Source organism: Hetaerina americana, unplaced genomic scaffold (assembly GCF_022747635.1).
Source record: "Hetaerina americana unplaced genomic scaffold, ioHetAmer1.1.p SCAF_11, whole genome shotgun sequence".
Taxonomy (NCBI): domain Eukaryota; kingdom Metazoa; phylum Arthropoda; class Insecta; order Odonata; family Calopterygidae; genus Hetaerina; species Hetaerina americana.
In genome coordinates, this window is record NW_027286181.1 from 14,073,817 (window position 1) to 14,096,163 (window position 22,347).

General features: G+C 33.7%; 1 protein-coding gene across 4 annotated transcripts in view; it reads right to left on the reverse strand.

The window, feature by feature from the left end:
• bel (ATP-dependent RNA helicase bel) overlaps positions 1-22,347 on the reverse strand; it is a 38,758-nt gene that overhangs the window by 16,156 nt on the left and 255 nt on the right. For 3 of the 4 annotated variants that reach the window (XM_071599420.1, XM_071599423.1, XM_071599419.1), the window contains exons 2-9: positions 21,674-21,755; positions 10,548-10,625; positions 8,326-8,506; positions 5,565-5,907; positions 4,059-4,136; positions 3,830-3,964; positions 1,102-1,226; positions 147-272 (exon numbers count right to left, since the gene is read on the reverse strand). In XM_071599420.1, coding sequence (XP_071455521.1) covers positions 147-272; positions 1,102-1,226; positions 3,830-3,964; positions 4,059-4,136; positions 5,565-5,907; positions 8,326-8,506; positions 10,548-10,625; positions 21,674-21,755 — 1,148 coding nt within the window. The remainder of the gene's footprint in view (positions 1-146; positions 273-1,101; positions 1,227-3,829; positions 3,965-4,058; positions 4,137-5,564; positions 5,908-8,325; positions 8,507-10,547; positions 10,626-21,673; positions 21,756-22,347) is intronic. The other variant, XM_071599424.1, reaches the window with a different exon arrangement.

The following is a 22,347-nucleotide window of genomic DNA, read 5'->3' on the forward strand; positions in this document are numbered from 1 at the left end:
AATATGGGGAACGAATAAGGGGCTAATGGTATTACATCAGCTAATGTGAATACTGAACTTGTTAGTAATTGACTTGTTAGTGTTGACTTTTTTCCTTCGAGGATAACATGCACAAATTGATATAAGATTAAGCATCAATTACATACTTGCACTGGTCAAGACCAATTTTGCCTCTGTCAATCATATCAACCAAACGACCAGGAGTAGCAACAAGCAGGTGACAGCCACGCTCCAGTTCACGAGCCTGCTCCATTACATTGGCACCACCATAGCTGTAAAAAAGATGGAGAGAAACCATACAGTGAAATCTTGTAAACATCTTTGAAGGAACCAGTGTATGAATGTGTGTAACAAGGTTTGTGTAAAATTGAGGGTTGTGTATAAATTATCAAAGGAAAAAAATTTAACGGCAAATATTGATAATGATATAAATATTTTTATTTTGATATCTATTTTCCACAATTAATTTAGAATTAAATAACTACTACTAGTTCATCATGAAATATCTTCACAAATGCATATACACACAATCTGGTAATATTTTAATAATCATTGAAGGCCCCCAAAGATAGAACTACAGGAATCCTGGTATGATGAGTAAGGCTTGTACTTGGAATCTAAATTTAATGAGTAATGTACCAAGAACAGTTTAGTAAACGATTGGTTCATAAACAAGAGGCAGATACAAATTTTGGACATTCAAATATATCATTTGAATTGAATAATCCAGGTTGATAAGTTATTCCTGTACTACATTATACTAAGCATTTTGTCGAATTTTCTCAACTATGCCCATAAAAATATAAGAACATGAAAGACTGGATTCTTACATTTAACATATTTTATAAAAATGCAGAGCTAGGTTTTAATGCATAATGCTAATAGACCAACTGAGTTTTCCTTTTTTGGTCATAAAAAGGATGCAGAAAAATTAACAATAACTTCGCCTGACTAATACTATTTCCCCTAAGAATGGCCCAAAAATTAATGGAAATTCACCCTAATTATCAGTTCATTACCAAATTTGAGAACAGATGGGAAACAATTGGAAATATTAGGCAAAAGTAAGCAAGGTCCATGGGGTAAAAATAATATACTTACACAACGCATGGCCTCAGCCTGGAACGATATGCAAATTTGCGTGCTTCTTCCCAAATTTGGGTTGCAAGCTCACGGGTTGGAGCCAGAATTAAAGCATGAGGATACTGCTTCCTCCTAGGATAAGACTGAACAAGTAGAAAAAGAGAAGTGGATTCAGTCGACACACACAGACTGTTTACATTTATAGATTAAAGTAATCCAAATACTAGCATGTATTTTAGCAATTATTCTCTAAAAAGTAGTTCCACAATGTTTCTTTTAACTATGCCACTCAACAATAAAACATTGGCAATCATTACATGAAGTAAATGATACTCCAGGCAAACATCATGTTGTATAACAGGCATATAACGCTTAAGCCCTCTTAAAATTGCCAGAAGCACTACATATGATTTTCTGATAAAATTTATTTTCACAGTTCGGTCTCATTGCAGTGGACTCTCATTGAGATATTCCCTAGAAGCACAATCTCCTCTTCAACATTTCCATTCCTTTGAGAGATCTCAGCTCAATTCACATAAACAATTACAGTCGACACGTTTTGGTTACTTATTTTGAATGTTTGACATAAGGAAAAAAGGACGAAAAATATTATTTTGAAAAGTATTCAGAATATACTGTGTAGGTAAAGTAGGAGAGCTTTAAGAAATTTTAATAATTTACATGTTTCAGTTTTGCTTTCACTTATTTTTTACTTTGAATTTCTTGCTTATCAGAAATTTCTGTCAACACAATGACCATTGCCAGGTAAATTGTCATCAGTGTGTTCAGGATATCTGCCAATGCTGAACATTCCTCTTGAACACTATTACAGTAAATAGCATTTTTATTAAAAAATTATTGTATTTTCATGAACAATTTTATTTCCACAAATATACCATGCAAAGGTTAATTCCCATGGACTACAACCTTGATGTAGTGGAAAGGCCTATGCACTCTAATGACACCCCCTAGAGCTGTGCTAGTGGGAGCAATGATAATTACTCCTGGTAGGGTCACCCATACCAGATAAGTTGAAGGGTTGGAACTAGAAGAAATGTAGTCAATGTAGTGTCTGTTTCTCAGTGAGGTGGCTGCAAAGCCCTCTGACCCCAATGGGGTGGCCATTTGATTGATAGTGTCACATTAAAAAACTACTCATTGGCCATGGGTCATGCCAAGCAATGGGGAAGTCACTGCTCCTGCAGCAATTGTCGCACAAAATCCTTTCAAAGAGGAAGTGACAACAGCAGCACAGAAGACAACCAAACTAGTTGGAATAAGGACTAGGAATGTTAGGGACAGTATTAGAAGATACAAATTGAGAGAGAGGAGAAATGAAATAATTATTTTTGGGTTCATGGATGTTAACTGACGGGATAAAGGGAATAACTGGAGCAATATTATTGAGTGACATACAACAGGAGCACAAGGAGGGGTAGGAAAAAGGAGTATTGAACAAAAGGTATAGGAAGCATAGTAAACAGGGCAAGTGACTTATGGAATATTATTAAAGTAGGAGCCAAACCAATGAGTTTGTTCAATGTTTAGGCCTACATGTCACCTAGCAATCATAGGGAGGAAGAAGTCTATAGGGTATATGATCAGTTAAATAGGATATAATCCTGGGTGCTCCTGTCGGGAAGTTAAATTGGAAAATCATTGCTAACAAGGTAAATCAGGAAATGCAGGTTAATTGAACCAGGAAAGAATAAAGAGAGATGGAATCGGATGGATTTTGCAATCGGAATGGATTCCTCGTATATAGATACATAGTAGACACATTAGGCTAGCAAGATTAACCATAGAAAGATGGTATGACAGATGCAGATAGCTTAGGATGGGGCATACCTGATGGTGAGATAGAAAAGGCATTAAGATAATTGAAATCAAATAATGCAGTAGGAGTAACCACCATCATCGTCATGGAACTATTAAAAGATTTATGAGATTATGTGAGGTATATTTCTATGAACTAACTTACAGCATTTATCAAAAGAGAAAATTGAACAGAAATCCCTCGTATCATATTTCCTATAGCAAAAAAGGGAGAGGCAGTCATATGTTAGGACTAGAACAATGAGAGGATAGAGTGCAGAGTAAATTGTTACTTAAGGGATGATCAGTTTAGGTTTAGAAAGAAGAAAGGCATGTGGGATGCCATGGCAATAATGAGGTCTACAATATAGAAGAACAGAGAATATAATCAGGATGTATTCATCATGCGCTTCTTAGAGTTCAAGAATGGGTTCAATAGATTGAATTGGATAGAACTAATGAATGTATTGCAAAGAATACAAGTACATGGAAGGATAGGAGACTCATTCATTATCTGTACATGTCTCAGACTGCTCAGGTGCAAATGGTGCTGGATCAGAATGGATAATGTTGGGAAGAATAGCGTATATTATCACATCCTGTTCAACATATATGTGGAGGAAATGGCTCAAAAGGTATGAGCAAAAGTAAAAAGTTACTGCTCATATTGTACTCCCCTTTAAGTTATCTACTAGGCCATATGTTACCGACACTTTACACTACCAACATTACAAGTTGCTACGAAAGGTTAAACCTGGATTGAAAATTCTGCTGGTTAGTATGTTCTGTATCCTGGGTGGCTTTAAAAATGAACCCATTAAGAGTCCACTGCATGCGTCTAGGTCAACAAATATTATTAAATACATTTTTATACTTGTATTAGTGCTTAAAAAATTTAATTTTGGGACAGTCAACATTTTACTCATCTTACCCTTGCATTTGCTGATGGACCATTTTCATACATTTGGTTCAAAATTGGCACAAGGAAGGCTGCAGTTTTTCCACTACCAGTTTGAGCACAAGCCATGAGATCACGGCGGCCCATTATTATGGGTATTGCGTATTTCTAAAACAAAAACGATCAAATAGTTAGCATCAATTTTGATAAACACTCAAACAGTACCAACAGAGAGCATTCAACATAATAATAAATGACCTACCTGTACAGGAGTAGGCTTGTCATATCTAGCCAACGCAATGTTGTTTTGAATTATCTCCGTCATCTTAATATCCTCAAACTGTAAGTGAAGTAAAAAATAATATTAAATCAGATGAAAGGATTTTTTTTTTAAATTATAACTTTGAGAGGTTACTTATTTAGGAAATTTAGGAAGTTAAATGTCATTAATAAAATGAATTGACGCATCCAGTGTCCTTTGAAAAAATATAAATGACCCTTATATTTTTTATCAATAAAAATCACAGCCAACAAAAATTAGCTGATCTTTTCTTGCATATGGGTGTATTTGCCAAAAATAATGGGAAGTATAAAGTCAATTATTCAGTTGCACTAATTGAAATTTACTCTTAAAAGATTAAATTTGAGCATTAAGCCTTAGAATTTAGTTTTGTAAGCATTTTTTTCTGTTTAATTATGTATTACAACTTAAACATTTTCATTTGAGATGTATTCCATAAAATCTCATGGGATCAGATGGTGAGACACAACTTACAGGAAAATTATTTGATCCTGGTGATTGAAACCAATTTTAAATACACCAAAAAACAGTTTTCTGATTTTACCATGGCTTCTGAGTCAATATGCAAATATTTTTTTCCATTTTATAAATATTTTCCCTTTATTATAGCTAATACCAGAATAGAAAGCTATCAAAATCAATTTGAAAATGAAAGGTAATATTTAATACCAATAGTAATACACTGATCACATCAATTTAGTCTTCTTGCTTAGAGATCATTCCTTTTACAAATGGATAGCACCATCTAAGTGCACAACCAATACAAAGAAATTACTGAAAAGATTATGAATAATATGGAATATCAGAAAGATTTACACATCAATAATGATGGCTAGGATAAAAATTTCATAATTTTTTAATAATGGTGTCAAGTTCATATGGAAGTATTTATTTCCATTTCATACACACAGTACACCACAACAGTAAATTGTATCATTAAAAGATCATGACAATGACATAACATGGTTGTACTGATGGCAGTGAATATGGGCATACATCACTATGACAGGGACTGCATTCAACAACTTTTCTTGAAGAGATGTATTCAATCATCAACATAAAAATATTATTATCAGTGAATTAATGTGAGCAACTTAATTTGTATGACCTTAGGTTAGAATGGTATTTTAACTTCATAAGGGCAAATTTTAAATAGCAAGCTATTCATTTTACTTAAGATACAAACATAATACACCATTTTGAGATTTATGCCATCGGAAGAAGTAACTATAGGGAAATGATGGAAAATTTTCTAAAATTTCCAAAAGATTCAAGCTATTTTTAATATGGGATTAGGTTGAAATTTTCAGAATACAAGGCCATCTGACTTCACAGACAAACCACAATGAGTGAAAATTCAGAAACATGCAATAAAACCATTTTATTTGATGCAAATGACATCAAGACTGGCACATTTGCACAACCAATAGTTTTAACAGTTGCAGTTTAACTGCTGGCAATACTTACACTGCTGATATGTGGGGGCACCTCTTCCCCTGTCGCCTCCACAGGGATGTCTTCGTACTTGTTGAAGTTAATCCCTGTGTTTCCTGTGCCGAAGAGTTCCACCTCCAGACGCTCATCCCGGGCGGTTGGAGTGAGCCAGTCATTGTATCCTCCCCCTTCCTTCCAGCGGTTGCTGCGAGGCGGTGGTTCAGTCCAACGGTCATTGCGGGCCAGGGGGGTGTTGTCGCTCCAGCGACCCCCCCCTCCTCCGCCACCACCATTGCCCCCCCTTGGCATGGGGTCATTCCAGCGACCTGCACTTGAGCGGCCGCCACCATTGCCTCCACCCCCACTCCATCCATCCCTAAGACAAAAATTAATCAAATTAAGGGTGATAATAAAACTAAAATCAACAATAGTGTTCTTTCAAAAACTACAGACCAATCAGATGACAAGATTAAACTCAAAATTCAAACCAAGCTTGCACTATCTAGTGACAAATTCAGTCGCATTACTTAAGAATATCAAAGTTTTTTGTTGAAAATTGGTACGACAAAGGGACTTCAAAAAATTTGAGCAAAAACTTAAATCACGATAAGCTTGAGTTTGCATGCTTAATTCCTATTTTTTATACTATAATGAACTTATGGGAAACAAATTTGAAGATCAATGCACTTTTCATTACATTTAGTGGCTATATCAAACTTATCACTAACTGTCCTACTGAATTAAATTACGTGGTAAGACTTCATAATTTATTATATGATGAGATAATTTAAAATCTCCCAGAAAATTATGATAGCCCATCCCCCCTTAATCAAAAAACTTCAATGATTATTTTTTTTTGTTGTCTCAGGCGTAACTTTGTGGAATTTGCATAACATATTGAAATGTAATGAAATAATTGACTTTGTAATTCCACACACTTTATTTAAAAACACGACCCAGGTTTCGACGTTGAACGTCATCATCAGGTGGTCCTCATAGAAGCACGCTGGCTATATATACCTTCTGATCATAGGAGGGGGGGGGTTGGTCAGAGAGGGAGGTTGGAGGGGTAAAAAGGTTACAATGTAGCTGGGAAGAAAAGAGAATTACATTTTTGATTTGGAAGAGTGGTAGGTCTAGGAGTGGGGAGTGGGAGGGATACAAAATTTCGTTGGCAAGATCATCTTTCCAACGGACACATTTAAAAATTTCTAACTGCTCCAAAGCATCGAGCCTTTGACCTTTTTCTTTAAAATGAATACTTTTTGTCACAAAGTCACTTTGTGGTCACTTTCGATGAGGTGCTTTGCAAAGAGGGATGTTATGTTCTTATTTTTTACACATGTTTGGTGTTCTTTAATCCTTTCTTTAAATTTCCGTCCTGTTTGCCCAATATACTTTGTGCTACAATCTGAGCACTTTAACTCATACACTCCACTCCTCTCGTTTTTGGGGACTTAGTCTTTAGTGTGAGAGATCTGTGAGAGATGATTATTACAGCAACTTTTGTCCAGTCATACTTAAATTTAGAACTTCATGAAGTAAAATTAATACAGCAAAAATAACACTGCCCTCCAAGTAGTACCTACTTTTAATACAAAAAAAGTAGCTGCAGATCCTAATATGACAGCAAAGTTACATTAGAAAATAAATATAAATAATTTGATTTCATTTTTGACCAAAATAATTGATTAATTTTCACTCTTAACTAAGCTCTCATTTTTGAGCAAAATTTAATTCCAAATCCATGAGGATTAAAATTTGGAGGACCATTTCATAGCAGTAAATACTAAATGCTGGAAGCAGGATAATTAAAATAAATTACACTAAGCATAACCTTAAGAGCTACACATTTAATTCATTAACATTCCAGTTCAAAATTTTAATTGAGAGGTTCACTCTTCTCCATTCACATAACTATATAACTTTTCAGCCCTGAAGGATATAAGGTAACTTATCAACAGTTTACAACACTTGGTACATTAGGATTCTACGAGGGTCATCCGGAAAGTAGTACCCGTTCGTGCCGCATGAAGTGCTGACGACGCGAGTAGCCGCTGGACGAGGTCAGATAGCTTCAGTGGCTTGTCTGCCTTCTCTGAGCCAAGTTGCGTGACGCTAGCATTGCCTGTGTTGTTTCTGTGATTGTTTACAATGTTTAAAAAAATTGAGAACGCCGCCAGTTGTGAAGTGAGGGCAGTGATTAAATTCCTCAATGCAAGAAACGTTCGCCCATGTGATATTCATCGCCAATTAAAGGAGGTGTATGGAGACAATGTAATGGACGAGTCGTCTGTTCGGCGGTGGTGTCGCAACTTCAACATGGGGAGGGGGAACACACACGACGATGAGCGTTCGGGGAGACCGTCTGTCATTACAGACCAACTGGTGAGCTCAGTTGACGAATTCGTGAGGAACGATCGGCGCGTCACAATTGATGACATCTGTGAGCATTTTCCCAATGTTTCTCGAACAATTGTTCATGAAATTGTTAAACACCATCTGCATTATGCAAAAATTTGTGCAAGATGGGTCCCTCGCGTATCTCAATGAGCTGGCGGCGAAGGACTATGCAGCAGGAATACAGAAACTTGTCACACGTTATGACAAATGCCTTAATTTGCTTGGAGATTATGTTGAGAAGTAGTTTAAAGTATCCTCTTTCAAATAAAATTTTTTATGTTTGTTAATATTTACTTTTGTGTCTTTATTTCACGAACGGGTACTACTTTCCGGATGACCCTTGTACTATAGGTTGAGTAGGACTTCTCTTTTAAGATTAATATGAACAAACCTTCGGTAGCCATCACGGTCTCCACCCCATCTATCCGCCCCATTGAGAGGAGGGGGTGGGGAACGCTGATCATATGCCGGTGCCTGCGACTCTCCCACGTTGGGCCACTCACCAGCTGGGTCAGCATAGGCCTTCTTTTGCGGATAGTTGTTACCATAATCACCTCCACGTCCTTGGTTTCCTTTGCAAAGCATGGTTAGAAAGGTTCAGAGATTAACTATTAAGTCACCACACCTTGCTGAACACTACAAAAATTATTATTTTATTTATTTATCACACAACAGTTCTTACAATTAATGATAGTCAACTAGGTAGGCTGGGTACAATGCCAGAAAATTCAACGATAGTAACTACTGGCATATCCATCCAATAATAAAGAGAACAACACAGATGAAGAATATGAATTGAGCGGTGTGTTTAAATAATTGATGTATTTGCACGATGAAAAAGTATGGTGTCATGTGTATTTATGGCAAAGTATGTACTCTTTTACAAAGAAGAACACACAAATATGGATTTCTACATGTTTTAATGAACAAAATACACAATTTAACGTAAATATTTGGACAAGTAATGACAGCTTGGATGGCTTATTTTGTATGTATTCTGGATGGAAACACTATGACAACATGTACTGACACAATCTGTAATAAAAGGATTATTGAAATGCTGCATAAAAAGTGATATGACATTGATAATGCATTGGTCAACAGAAAACTATTGGACAGGCCCTCAAATATTGCAGGAGTAAGTGGTTGTGAGAATTAGAAATGATTTTACTACAAGGTTGCTCATATTTACAGATTCCACACAATTTAATGTAATAAAAAGTACAAACTTGCATAAAAAACTGGGTAGAATTGTTTCTGTTGACTATTGTCTCTTCATTTATATTCTGAAGTATTACTCCATCATTACAAATGAACTTAGGTCACTATATTACATAGATATCACAAATCAAATTAAAAATAGTAATTGTCAATTAGATGGTACAAAACACCACATTAACCACAAGGGCCTAATAAGATAACATTCACCAATATTCATGGAAATTAATGAAGATATCCCAGGGGTGAAAGAATGTAAAAACTGACAAATGTATTAAAAAATTTAATTATTCATAAAAAATATCCAAACATACGACTACAATATATTTTCTTTATCTGTTAAAATGCTACATTATTCAATGATCAATTTGAAATTTCTACACCTACCAATAAGTAATACCCATCTATTTTTAAAACTGTTAGAATCAACAACATCAAGTTTGATGCAGAACAATTTGGAATAATAACACACGCATCACATATGAAACTTCACATCAATCCCAAAGGGCTAAAACAACATCAATAATGATAATAGCACAAAAAATCTGAATTCAATACATTAGTTAAATACAGTCACTAAATATTTGTAAATATATGCAATTACGTACGGATGCATTATAAATGTAACAAAAGTTTATACCACACTTCTAATGAGACACCCTTTTGATTAACATCTATAACTCGAGTGTTCTTTCAGCCCTATGGCCCAACAAGTACAATGGGTGTAATGTACCACCAAAATTCATTGCCAACCTTAACATTTATGGGAGAAAATGAAATTGGAATGCTTTCTAAGAATACTCACACCATATGAATGACCTTATTCTTAATACTGTTGAGTTAGTCAATATTTAAGAATATATTCGGAAAGAGCATCGTAAATAATGCAATACATTTACTTGTTAACCAATCAATTATTATTACATTTATGGCTCTTTGAAAATAAATATGAAAAAATAAACTTGACTCATTCACTGCCAAGACTGCATTAGTCTTTAAGTTTTAGACCCTGGACTGGGGATATGAACACAATAATTATAGAACAAACAGCTACATTGTTTTACAAATTGCACCAAAATTGGGTCAAAATCTAAGTTCTCTTAAGCAAATTCATGATCAAAGTGATAGGAATTAGAGATTAAAATACACAGTGAAAGGTCTAGGAACTTTTAATCAGTGACACCTCAATAAATCTGATGAGCTAAGGAAACAATTGACAAAGATGACGTGCATTATTTATACTACTTGAAAAGTGAACAGCATACAAAATGAATAAAATTGCAAATGAAAAGCTTAATTTAATTAAAAACAAGAAGCCAGGAGGTAATTTATATGTAAGTTAGTCACATCACAGCATTCCTTAGTTAAAGCTATGTAAATTTAAATCTCAGTTACCTCTCGAGTAATTATAGCTTCGGTAGTTTTGATCCCGATTATCATACACACCAAACTCTTGGCCCTCTGCACGATATTCTGCACCAAGACAGAAAAATTTAAGTTACAATCAAATGAAAACATAAAAATAAATAATGGATTCAACGAGATAAAACCAGTTTCCCCACTAACATTCTTGGTGGACTTTGTATATATTACCAGGAACAAAAGAGCAGAAGCCATATTTATCTAAATAATTCCATCCCAATTATAACAACCTTCCAAAACTTGAATAACTGCCCATTGCATTGGACCAAAAGGAATAATTAAGCAACAAATTACTACAATGCAGCTAATTACGAGAAAGTGAATTAGGTATCCATTATTGAAATAGAAAGACAGACTCGTACTTTTCCACAGATTTTATTAAACGGCACAACGCGTTTCACCGACTTGCGGCATCATCAGGTAATAAAATCTGTGGAAAAGTACGAGTCTTTCTTTCTATTTCAATAATGGATATCAATTACTTCCACGAAGTGAAGCCTGAAACAATAGAATATAAGTGAATTAGGCATCACAGGTGCCTAGAACAAGTCCAGCCCAAGAGAATACACATTTCAATGCATAAGTCCCAATATAACCTGATGGTCATCATTTTGTACGTCGTTTCTAATTTTATGCTTATTCATGACTATTATTTAGTATCGAATATTTATGGTAGAAAACAGACTTAAAAGTTAAAAATCAGCAAAAGAAACTAAATTAACAAATTAATTCAGAACAAAATTATGATTTTTTAAAATTACAATGATTGTGCAATATACACAAAAACTTTAACAAACAATTATAGTTTCAAATTAACAACCAGAATAAAAGTTCTATTCACCTGCATGGATTTATAAAATGCCTTTAATATCTAACTAGATGAAATTATTCCCACTATCTCTAAACAATTCTTAAGTGCAAAAATATGTATATAAGTGAAAAGAATAACAGGTCCCATCACTTTTTGCTACATTAATCACAATATTTTTGGATAAAGTCGACTCCAGATATTATAAAGTAACAAAAATTACTGAATCCATTTGCCTAGTGTTATGATATCAATATGATTTATGGACTAACATCCTTAAAATATCTTAGCTTTCCTTTTTAAGTTTTTTTACAACAAATACAATTTATAAAATAAATATAGAATAGTTTGTACATTATTAAAATAATTGCGCATAATTCATTCTGCATGATCTCCACGAGTATACTATAAATACAGTATATTTTGAACCTACACCAGTGCACATGACTCCACATCAGCAGTAAAGGTTAATGGAAACAGGACTATTCCCTTGACCTTGAACTAGAATTCTAAGGGAAGAATGTCTTTACTCAGGATTAAGTTGATCAAAGTATTTGGGCCTGTGGCTAAGTTGTTTTTAGCCTATGCCTAGCCTTGCCCAATCCTTGGAATCAAAAATCATGAAATTTCAAGCTGCCTTTACTGTCTAGAATGATAGTCTTCATTTAATTAAACATCAGATTGAGTCTCTCTCCTCAACAAGAATAACAAACTGTATGTATTTTAAGCCATAAGACAGTGCAGTGTGGAAGCTTCACAGATTGTATAAACTCATTGATTAACAGCTATGCAAGCTTATTTCGTTTTCCAGCTCTACCAGAGGAACTGTTTGCTGTCTAGAGTGTGGTAGTAAATCCAGAATAATTCTATCAAGAGGACCATTTTCATGCAAGAAAACAATACGATTTATAATTATCTCTCCTAAAGACAAACATTGTAATCATGTAAAACTGAAAATTAACCATGCTAATTTATAGAAGAGAAAACAGTGAAGTCAATAATTTTATGCTCCCAGGATAGTGTATTCAAAAGTACAGTCAGATAATTATGTAATTACTGTTATTATTTGGTGATCTACTGTTTAGGGTGGATTTTGGATGTACAAAGACTAAATGCTCCACGATTAATTACTCCTATCTCTGACACATCCCAACACCTCAAATTACAATAAACTCTGCACACAATCAGCAAACATTCCATCCCCTCTTTTCTCCTAGCATGCCTTCTCTTTTTTTGCTCTGTAACAACTTTTATTTTATATTCCGACAATCATGCCTTTCATCTACTTATCCACCATATTCAATATTTAAGTAATATTTAGCTGAATTACTGAAATGAAACAAAAATAGCCTTTAAATGTGAAACTACGCACCCTGACCTCTTTGATCCACTCCAAGTTCCAAAAGCTATCTATACCAGGGCACACTATGTCTTTATTGTGAATTCTCACTACTATTTGATGGAGCTTTTCAGTGAAGTCAAATTGGCCCGGATGATAATAACCCCAAAATCCAACTTATTTGTACACAAACTTTTTAATATTGTGATTCAAACACCTATATGAAAGACATGCTAACTCTTTATTTTCATGGCTTTAAGTCAATGTAGTCAAGTGACTCCACTTAATTTAACACGTTTCATGTTGTAAATAAAAATGCCTTGAAAATAGGTATTATAAAGGACAAAACTTTCACATTTTTAATGAGAAGTGGCTTCACCAAAAGTGAACACATTTAGGAGTCATGTGCACCAATAATTCAATGGAATTTTTTCAAATCAAAAACTTAAAAGTCTACATTACACATTTGATTAAACTATTGAAATTATTTTGGCCAAAATGTTTCAAACACAATGTGCTATTTTAACACCTGCAACCATCGAGTCATGTAGATAGGGCTGCATACTACTACAATATCTACATTCAAAATGAAAGCTATAATGCTTTACAAAGCAAGTTTTCATACCAGCATACATAAATGATTTCAACAAGAATACCACACCCTAAAACATAAGCCTTATAAGTGCACCAAGAAGAAAAACATTACCGTATTCACAATCGATGAAGAAAAAGTCTAACATACTTTGGTCAATTTATTAAACAAAAGATAACTTTAAACAGGCATAATGAGAAAACAAAAAACCATGCATTATAAAAAAATTCTACAACTCTATGACGTAACTTATAGTAAAAGGTAATAGTACTTTAAATTATGATATTTCTTTCTCTAGTTTTAAATTTTCCTATCAAGAATCAATAGCTTTAACAATATAAACGGATGTCCCAGCAAACCTTTACTTTTTGTTTCCATGTGTCTTCTTTCTCCTGGTTTTACATATTAACAGCAGAGATGATATGAATGAATCACACTTGTTAGAGCATAAAACCACCACAATCATCATCCTATCAATTCATTTGTCAAAAAAATTTCAATTATGTACACCCTTATACTATATCAGCCATAAAATATCTGCTATTATTTATACTGAGACAAGATAGCATAGTATATGCTCACAATTTACTTTTTCTAGTGTCTGGGCATGAAATAATCCTTTAACTAAGTGCAAAGATTGATTATGCATTTTATGAGAAAATACATAACTTGAAAACTTACAAAATTGAAACGTAAATTGTTCTATTTTGAAAATATTAGCAAGGAACAAAGGAAATTCAAAGATTTTTAAGGTACTTAATAGTCTTCAATAATATAACTTAGAACATGGATTCAATTGATGCTTAAAGGTGCTAAAGTAAACAGGTCTCGCTGCAGCAGTCTGATCATAAAAATTTAGCACAGGAGATGCATGCTAACTCTTTACAAATTGAATAATTACTACAATTACAAGACAATCATAAAATGGTACACTTTAACACAAATTATATACCCTTCATCCCATATTCACAAACTTAAAAAAAAACCACATGCAAGAAATGCCAAAAGAATTTACTGTCTTAACAGGTGCAATCAGTAAGTTAAAAAGCAATTACAAACACTTAAGCAGGTCAAAAAAATCTGTAAATATTCACTTCTGGGAGAAATACCATGGTTAATGGCATTGATTTACAGAAATGATGTGTTACACGGTCCTATTTCATGAAATATGCAATAACAGTATGAACCACAACAGACAAGAGGAAGTGGTGAATGTCCATCATGGATAGTTCAAATAGCATATACCCAGTTTGGATGCAGGTCAGAGCATTGCTGAGATATTTTGGGGGTAGATTGACTAGTTAAGCAACATGGACAAGTATAATGGCTTAGGAGAGGCTGCAGTTAGTAGTTAGAAGTATGACCAAGATGGAAGAAAAAATCTTAATTACCACACAATTCCCTCACAAAAAAACTATGTTAAACACTCCCTGAAATATAAGGCTACCAATTGAAACCCCTAAATGAATCACAGTATAGAAAACAGCAAGATTTTTTAGGACAAAACATGGCTAATTCTTAAAAGGTTGGAAAGTTTGAAATCCCCTCGCACCATTTAATGATAGGATAACATTAATGAACCAGAATCCTTTAGATACATTGTGATCTTCTGTATGAAAAATATTACCATGAAGTTTAGTTTCTTCTCCAATAGAAGCAATAAATCACATGAGCAAATTTCACTCGAAAATGAACTGAATTGAAAAAGTTTAGTTTTAACACACATACTAAGGTATGAAATGTTTTTTTCTGACCAAAGAAGATAAATTTTGTCTTTTCAGCCTCTATAAAAAATGAAATGTCACTAGAACTTACTAGAAATGTAAAAATATTAATTGAATATAATTAAGCCATTACAAAATTTCATGAAAAAAGTCCATTAACTCCATGAACTAAATGTATAAACATATGCACCACACTTCAGGCATACCACTGGCACAAGGTAAAACAATTGTTGCATTAATGATGTAGAAGCACCATTACAGTTAGCAAGGTAAGGCTAAGGAAATTTGTATTCTTGATTGCACACATTTAAAAAATCAAAGCAGTAAAATAAGAATTTGACTCCAAACTCCAAAAAGATATTCTACAACACTAATGTTCCTCAAGTCCAAAACTCTTTCAACCGGCAATTGTGGAAAGTTATTTTTATTTCAGTAGTGCTGTATGAACCATGGCAATTCTATTAATGGTCATTCATTACATAAACAGTTAACTCTGATTATCCATGCCAATGGATGCATGGTTAAGCACAGATAGTTGAAATACGTGGATAACCAAAATACATATAAATTATGACTGTGATATAAACATATACACAGAGACTGCTTTTTCATTACAAGTGATTCATATGCATTTTTTAGCAATCAAAAGTACAATTATTTTATGCTTTTCAACCATTTTTATAAGGGTTGAATTATAGGTATACAATAACACACGAATCATCACCAAGTTAATTGCAGAATGCATTTCCCCAAGAAAGCTAAACAAACCTCATACCCAGGAAAAACAAATTACTGGATAATGACAAATATTGAAAAGGATTGCTAAAGAGGATTCATAATTGTCATATGATACTGATTAAAATAATGCAATGTAGATAGATTATGATTTATTTATTGCATAGCTAAGCTATGCATTTGCTCGCCTTAAAAGAATATGGATTTCTCAGGGCCAGTAAATGCAAGGGAAACAATAATGGGAAAGTATAGATAGCACAAAATTGTTTACACTTAAAAATTAAATACAACTGAAAACTTTTTATTTTGAGAAATTAAAAAAACTTAAAAGAAAACTCAAGTATTTCAAACTTGTATTTTAAAATGAAGTATATCCAAGTTTCAAAGCAGTTATTTATCTTTACGATTGCAATTTTATTAAACCTCTAACGTGCTAGAAGGAAAAGCTTGGATAATGCACACACAGATAATAGAGAGTTTACTTTGTCATCAAATCTTTGATAAAAATTCTGAAAGTTCAGACTAGCCAGCCACAACCATGATTTCAGCTCATTGGTAATTGAATAATAAACAGAGATAACAAATATCATATCAATATAAAGACACCATGTGAGGCCAATTACACGAAATTGGTTCATCATTTAATTGATATAAAAAGATGAAATTTTTAAAATGCCTAAATAAAGAAAAAAGACATTCAATTTGGCTATCCATCATGGGAATGGAGCAAAGGACCCAACACAGCCATATTAATTCAAGAGCTACGTGATGCACGTACATGCTCAAAAAGTGACTGGCAGGACATTCAGTTTCTCAAAAATAATCCACTTCTATGGCCACTTCACACTATATTGACTTTAGTGGCAAGACTTGTGGAAAAATCAAAACACCAGGTACACTTTCTTCTCACAAAATTTAAAGTTATACGTCCCTAATACACAATTTATTTTCAAAATATATTGAATCACAGTAATTTCCTTTTATACATAATACGCATTTGTTATGATGATATGTGAGAGCATAAAAAGTATTGTGCTGTGAGGTGGAGTCATTACAGTGTGATAGAAGGAAAGCATCAAGTTATAAGTAAATTGGCACAAAATAGTATCAGCATATTTTAGGGAATACTTTTCTAAGGATCAGCTCGGCTACACATTCCAATACATTTTTTGTAATTATCAGATACTTATTCATTGGGTCTATTATGAAAAAATGCACGAGTCATCTAGCCTTATTGCCTTGCACCATTGTTACTATATTCAGATTTGGTACAGACAAGGAGAAATACTAAAAAAAAAGCTTCGAATAAGCAATACTAGTACATACATTGAAATTGAACGATTTTACAAAACAAAATTAAACAATCGAATTTGGGTCGGCATTTAAAGAATTAATCTTAACCTAGGAGAATTATCAAATTCCAAAACTAAAATATATCCTCAATGATATCACTCATAATAATGAGTGGCAAGCTTTTCCATTTTCAGCATTAACTTATCATTTAGTAAAGACTTTCAGGTTCCATGCCATCTTTTAGTTTTAACCAGCAAAAATCACAAATCATAAAGCTGTAAATAATACACTGCCTGGTAAGAGGTATAATACTCCATAATGTAACAATATGAATACACATTCCCATAAAAAAAATATTTTTTTGCAAGGCACAAGGGCAAAATGCTAGTGTCCAAACGTAAAAATGACAAGACCACAAATGAATTTCATTTTCAGTGAATGGAAGAGGTCGCAAAATAATTTAACATGACATTGTAAATCATTTAAGGTGTATGTTATCTCACAATCAGCATCTAATTCTAGTAAATCTCAATCGATGACTTTTTACAAGGAGCAGGCACATATAAGCGAGTCCACTAAATTGTGGGATGAAATGGTGAAAATCCACTAAATATTATCATTAGCAAGGTAATACAGTGCATTGGCATTAATATTTAATACACTATGAATATAAACTGTGAAGTCCAGTAAGGAAAACCAAGCAAAAATACGGATATATGTTAGCTATGGGTACATGCATAAATAAGGAAAGTTTAAGATACAAGAGCTGCCAGTGCATATGTGAATCATATAACTTTAATTTGATCTACTTCGTTACAACTAACACTCATTGTACTCATACTAAATTAAGTTCTCGCCACTGCTAAAAGATGCTGAATTTTATTAGCGTGGATTTAAATAAAATGAGGTTTTGTGGCCTTATGGATACAGCAATGTGCTACTGACCAGAGGGTCTCAGGTTCAAAGCGTAGGTGAATCCTTTAGACAACCCTATCCAAAACTGAATGAGTATTTTCCTAGTTAATAAAGTCCTGTGAGAAAGGTAAAGGAGCAGGCCTTCTTCCTCAATGTGTGAGCAAAACTATCCATAAGGTTGATTACCTTGATTACGATACAAAATCCCAGAAATGAAACAAAAACTCTTCTTATATGACGTAATTATGATAACAGTATATTTGAAAGAGGCAAAAAAATGATATATGATGACCATAAGAGTAGCTGAAACATGCTTAGTGGAATTCTAAGCTATGATGTGATTGTGTGACCCACCAAAATATTGCTAACCTTATCCTTCAATATATTGAGTTTTCAACTTAGGCAATTGTGGATGCCATTATTTTGTGGAACTCCTCCATGATATGTAAGAAAGAAAAACACCTGCTATTCCACATAAATGTTGATCATCTGTTTATCCACATAAACAGTGTTGAAGTGTGCTTTTCTTTAGTGTTGACTTTTTGTGTACCACCAAATGTCGTAGATTGGTGACTCAACCAACCCTCACAGCAATTTTGGTAGGAATTAGCTCAAGAGATATATCAAAAACTCTTAAAACTTTAGCACTTCTTTAAAACGGTAGGCAAAACTTCACTCTTTATAGTTTACAAATCTACTTTCCTTAACTTCAAGGCAACTTTGCTATACTTTTACAATGCACACAATTTAAAATAACTGCAGCATTTTCAGCTATTATTTGCAAATGATCACAATCAAAGTGGATTTCATCTTCAAAATAGAGAAGAATAGCAATTACTAGCTGTTCGAGAGAAGGGAGAGAAAACAGGTCTGCCAATAGAGTGGAGGAAGTTATAATAGGGTAAACTAATTTAAGTCTCCAATTATTAGTACATGAAAACATTAAATATTGTTTAACTCTATCATAATCACGTGAGTTCCACAATGTAGAGCTGGAAACAGCTGATTTAAAAGTAGGAAAAATGTAGATATTCATATTATTCCAATTAATAGAATTGATGGTTTTCATGAGATTTTGCATTCGTTGGATTCCCTTACCCAAACAGTGCCACTAATGGAGAGCCATTACAAGTATTAGCAATACTGTTAGAAAAATAAAAAAATAGAAACCTGAGTATCTTTCCAGTAAGTGAAGAGGATAGGGACAAAGGAACGTTAAAGAATGCTAAATTAGGCCTCCTCCTATCCTTTATTTATCAATAATACGATTTATACATTTCCCTGGCTATTTGACATATTTTACTGAGCTGCAGGTCACTTGAGCTGCCCATAGTAGGCATGGAAAGAATTGAGAACAATAAATACAATTCGCTACCATCAATGTCTGTCCTTGAGCCATGACTTGCAGAAACTTAGTAATTTACAAAATAAACCCAGGGGACCAGTAGGATTGAAAATTGATAAATATCTTTGTACCTAAAATAGAAACACCAGCCTTCCACATGCAAAATATTCCCATTTACAGTAATGGATTAAAAGAACTGGTTTCCTTCCATTATGAATGTAGCATCAGGTAAGAAGGGCTGATGCCATGCATGAAGTGAGATTGAAAAGTGAGGTTGCATTTTATGTACAGTGAGAACACCACACTTCACGGACTAAAACATAGGCATGTTAAAAGCAGATGATTATAGAAGGGTAGACAAGTTTAGAGTCACAGTGAACATTAGTATCAGCTCAAATGAGTTAAAGCCAAATTATAAGTTTCGATCAACTTATCAACACTTTTATCAGAAGATTTCATTGGTAGCTCACAGGTGTAGCAGTACTTTTTCACCATAGAACCAATTGGTTCTGCTTTGATGAGGATGGAATTTAAAAAATACTATCAGTAAAACAATAAAACAACAGTAGAAGTACTTGTCATGAAATGGCCATTTGATTAGGCCAGAATTGTGAGCCTCAATCTCCTAATTCATAGTGTTCATTCATGTTGATCAGCTATGGCAACAAACCATCTTTACCCAATGTACTAGAAAAGTCACAAGGGCAAGCCATACTTTATCACTTCAAACAAAACTACGTAAGAAATATTAAATCCAAGGAATGATATGGAACATTTTATGAAATCATTTACAAAGAAATGTTTCTGGCGTGACTTGGTGGAAAATCTACACATTGAATCGAAAAATAAACAACTTGACTTTTCCACATAGAAATTCGTTGTGGAAAAGCCAAGTTGGTTATTTTTCAATTTCAATTTTGAAATCACTTACAGTGAAATAAGTCGATCCTGATTTTAAAATAGGGGAAAAATTTCATAAGTTCAATTCATTATCACATAACACCAATCACCTACCACATTACAAAAACCAGTAAACGACCACATTATAGCATGTCTCCACATATTGAAAACGAAATTATGCTAATTTTAAATTAGAGTTAATGCAGCCAGATGAGACATTAAGGGCTGCCGAAATCTTTCAAACCGAATGAATTACCCAGTTTCCCTTCATATACACTAATTCAAAAAGCCAAAATGCAAAAAATGTACGCAGTTCTGGGGCAAGTTAATTGGTACTGATCAGGAAGTAAATGTGTGAAATTTTACTTGGTTGACAATTTGAAACGTGCGCAAATGAATTGTGAACCAGTTTTGATCATCTTTTTTTCTTGGTCCTACTGAATTTTGGATTTTTACATTGACAAAAAGTATTCTAAATAGTATTTGATCTCTAAAAATACTTCTGTCAATATTCATCAATCAGATGATATTTCATTCAAAACTAGTCCATCAAGCAATTATGAACAGAACCCTCATGACCTTTTTGATTAATTCATTGCTATTTTGGTCAGGATAAACTCATTGAATTCCATACAGCATTAGCTTCTAATGAATAACTCTTAACTTAAGTAATGTTAAACAGTGCATTATACATATAGCAATCCCAAAGAAGGTAGAGTAGTGGATTTCAGCTTAGATACAGGTATCAAAATATTTGGAAGAATTTCTTAATTGTTACTGAATTGTATCAAATTATCACCTTTGTTTTATATTTCTCTAGCAATTTATGCCCAACTGGTCAGAACACATTAAAGTAATTTGTGTGATATATATATTTGTAAGAGTTATGCGAGAGGCTTCTGCTGAAGGCTTTTATAGCACTGTGATGCAGCGACGGTTCCTGTTTTCTGGGTTCCTCTAATGCATTAACCCGCATGCTAATTGGACAATTTCAGCAGAATCCGCAACATCGGTACTTTAAGGGAGTTTTATTGTGAATATATCTAAATAAATTGGCGAAAAATGACAAAATTCATTGCAAGAGCCGCACGATTGAGAGGAATGACAAATTTGGAAGTTCTAAATACAAAGAAAAACATGATAAAACTTTAAGTTGGGCAGAACCAATTATAATTAGGAAAGTTATAATTAAGAAAGAATAGTGCCAATATAATTAGTAAATGATATACAACAAATGAAATTATGAATTGGCTTTGAACGACTACACGAGTGAGTATCTATCTCGCACCACTATGCCAATTTATCCTGTATCACATACAAGATAATTCAAGTTCTAAATTTATATGAGATTCAAAATTGCAATAAGAACATAGTTATACGGCATAAAATGGTCCTAAAGAGCCCCGCGTATACGGAACGTTGATTATTTATTTTATATTGGTACTTACCACCTCCCGGTTTATTACGAAGATGAGGAGGTATGTAGCGACCACTTCTCTGGTGGCCACCCTGCAAGCCCAGACCAGCAAACTGCGAAATAGATTGTTCAATAGTTTAAACACCGTCGACCAACTATGAAAAACTAACGAGATAGAGTAATCCCAAACGAAAACTAAAATATTTGATAACGAATAATTAACAGTAACGTTATCGCTTTAAATTCTGCCAAAAAGACGGCAGAAGATGAAATAAATTGTTTAGACCAGAAATTAGTTATAGCGAAATCCGCGTGAAATGCAAACACCTGCTTATTTTTTCAAATGCACATTAAAACATGAAGCATTAACAGAAATATGGAAGTTATACCTTGAAATTAAATTTTGATACACGGTAACGTCCACGACATCAATACAAAATGGAGGCCAAGAGTTGAACAAAATTAACACGAACGACCACCTCAATTCGGTAAAACACAACCAATACCACATCTGAGACTAACTTTTAACAAGAGGTAGTTTGAAAACTTTAAAACAACTCTTATTGAATTGTAATCTCAACACATTAAATGTCTACGAAGATCCGCCATTATGCGGAAACAACCTAGCAAAATTAACGAAGCATTACACTGGGATTGAAAAATAATAAAAATCGCGAAAACAGAGTAAATAATAGATGCAGGATA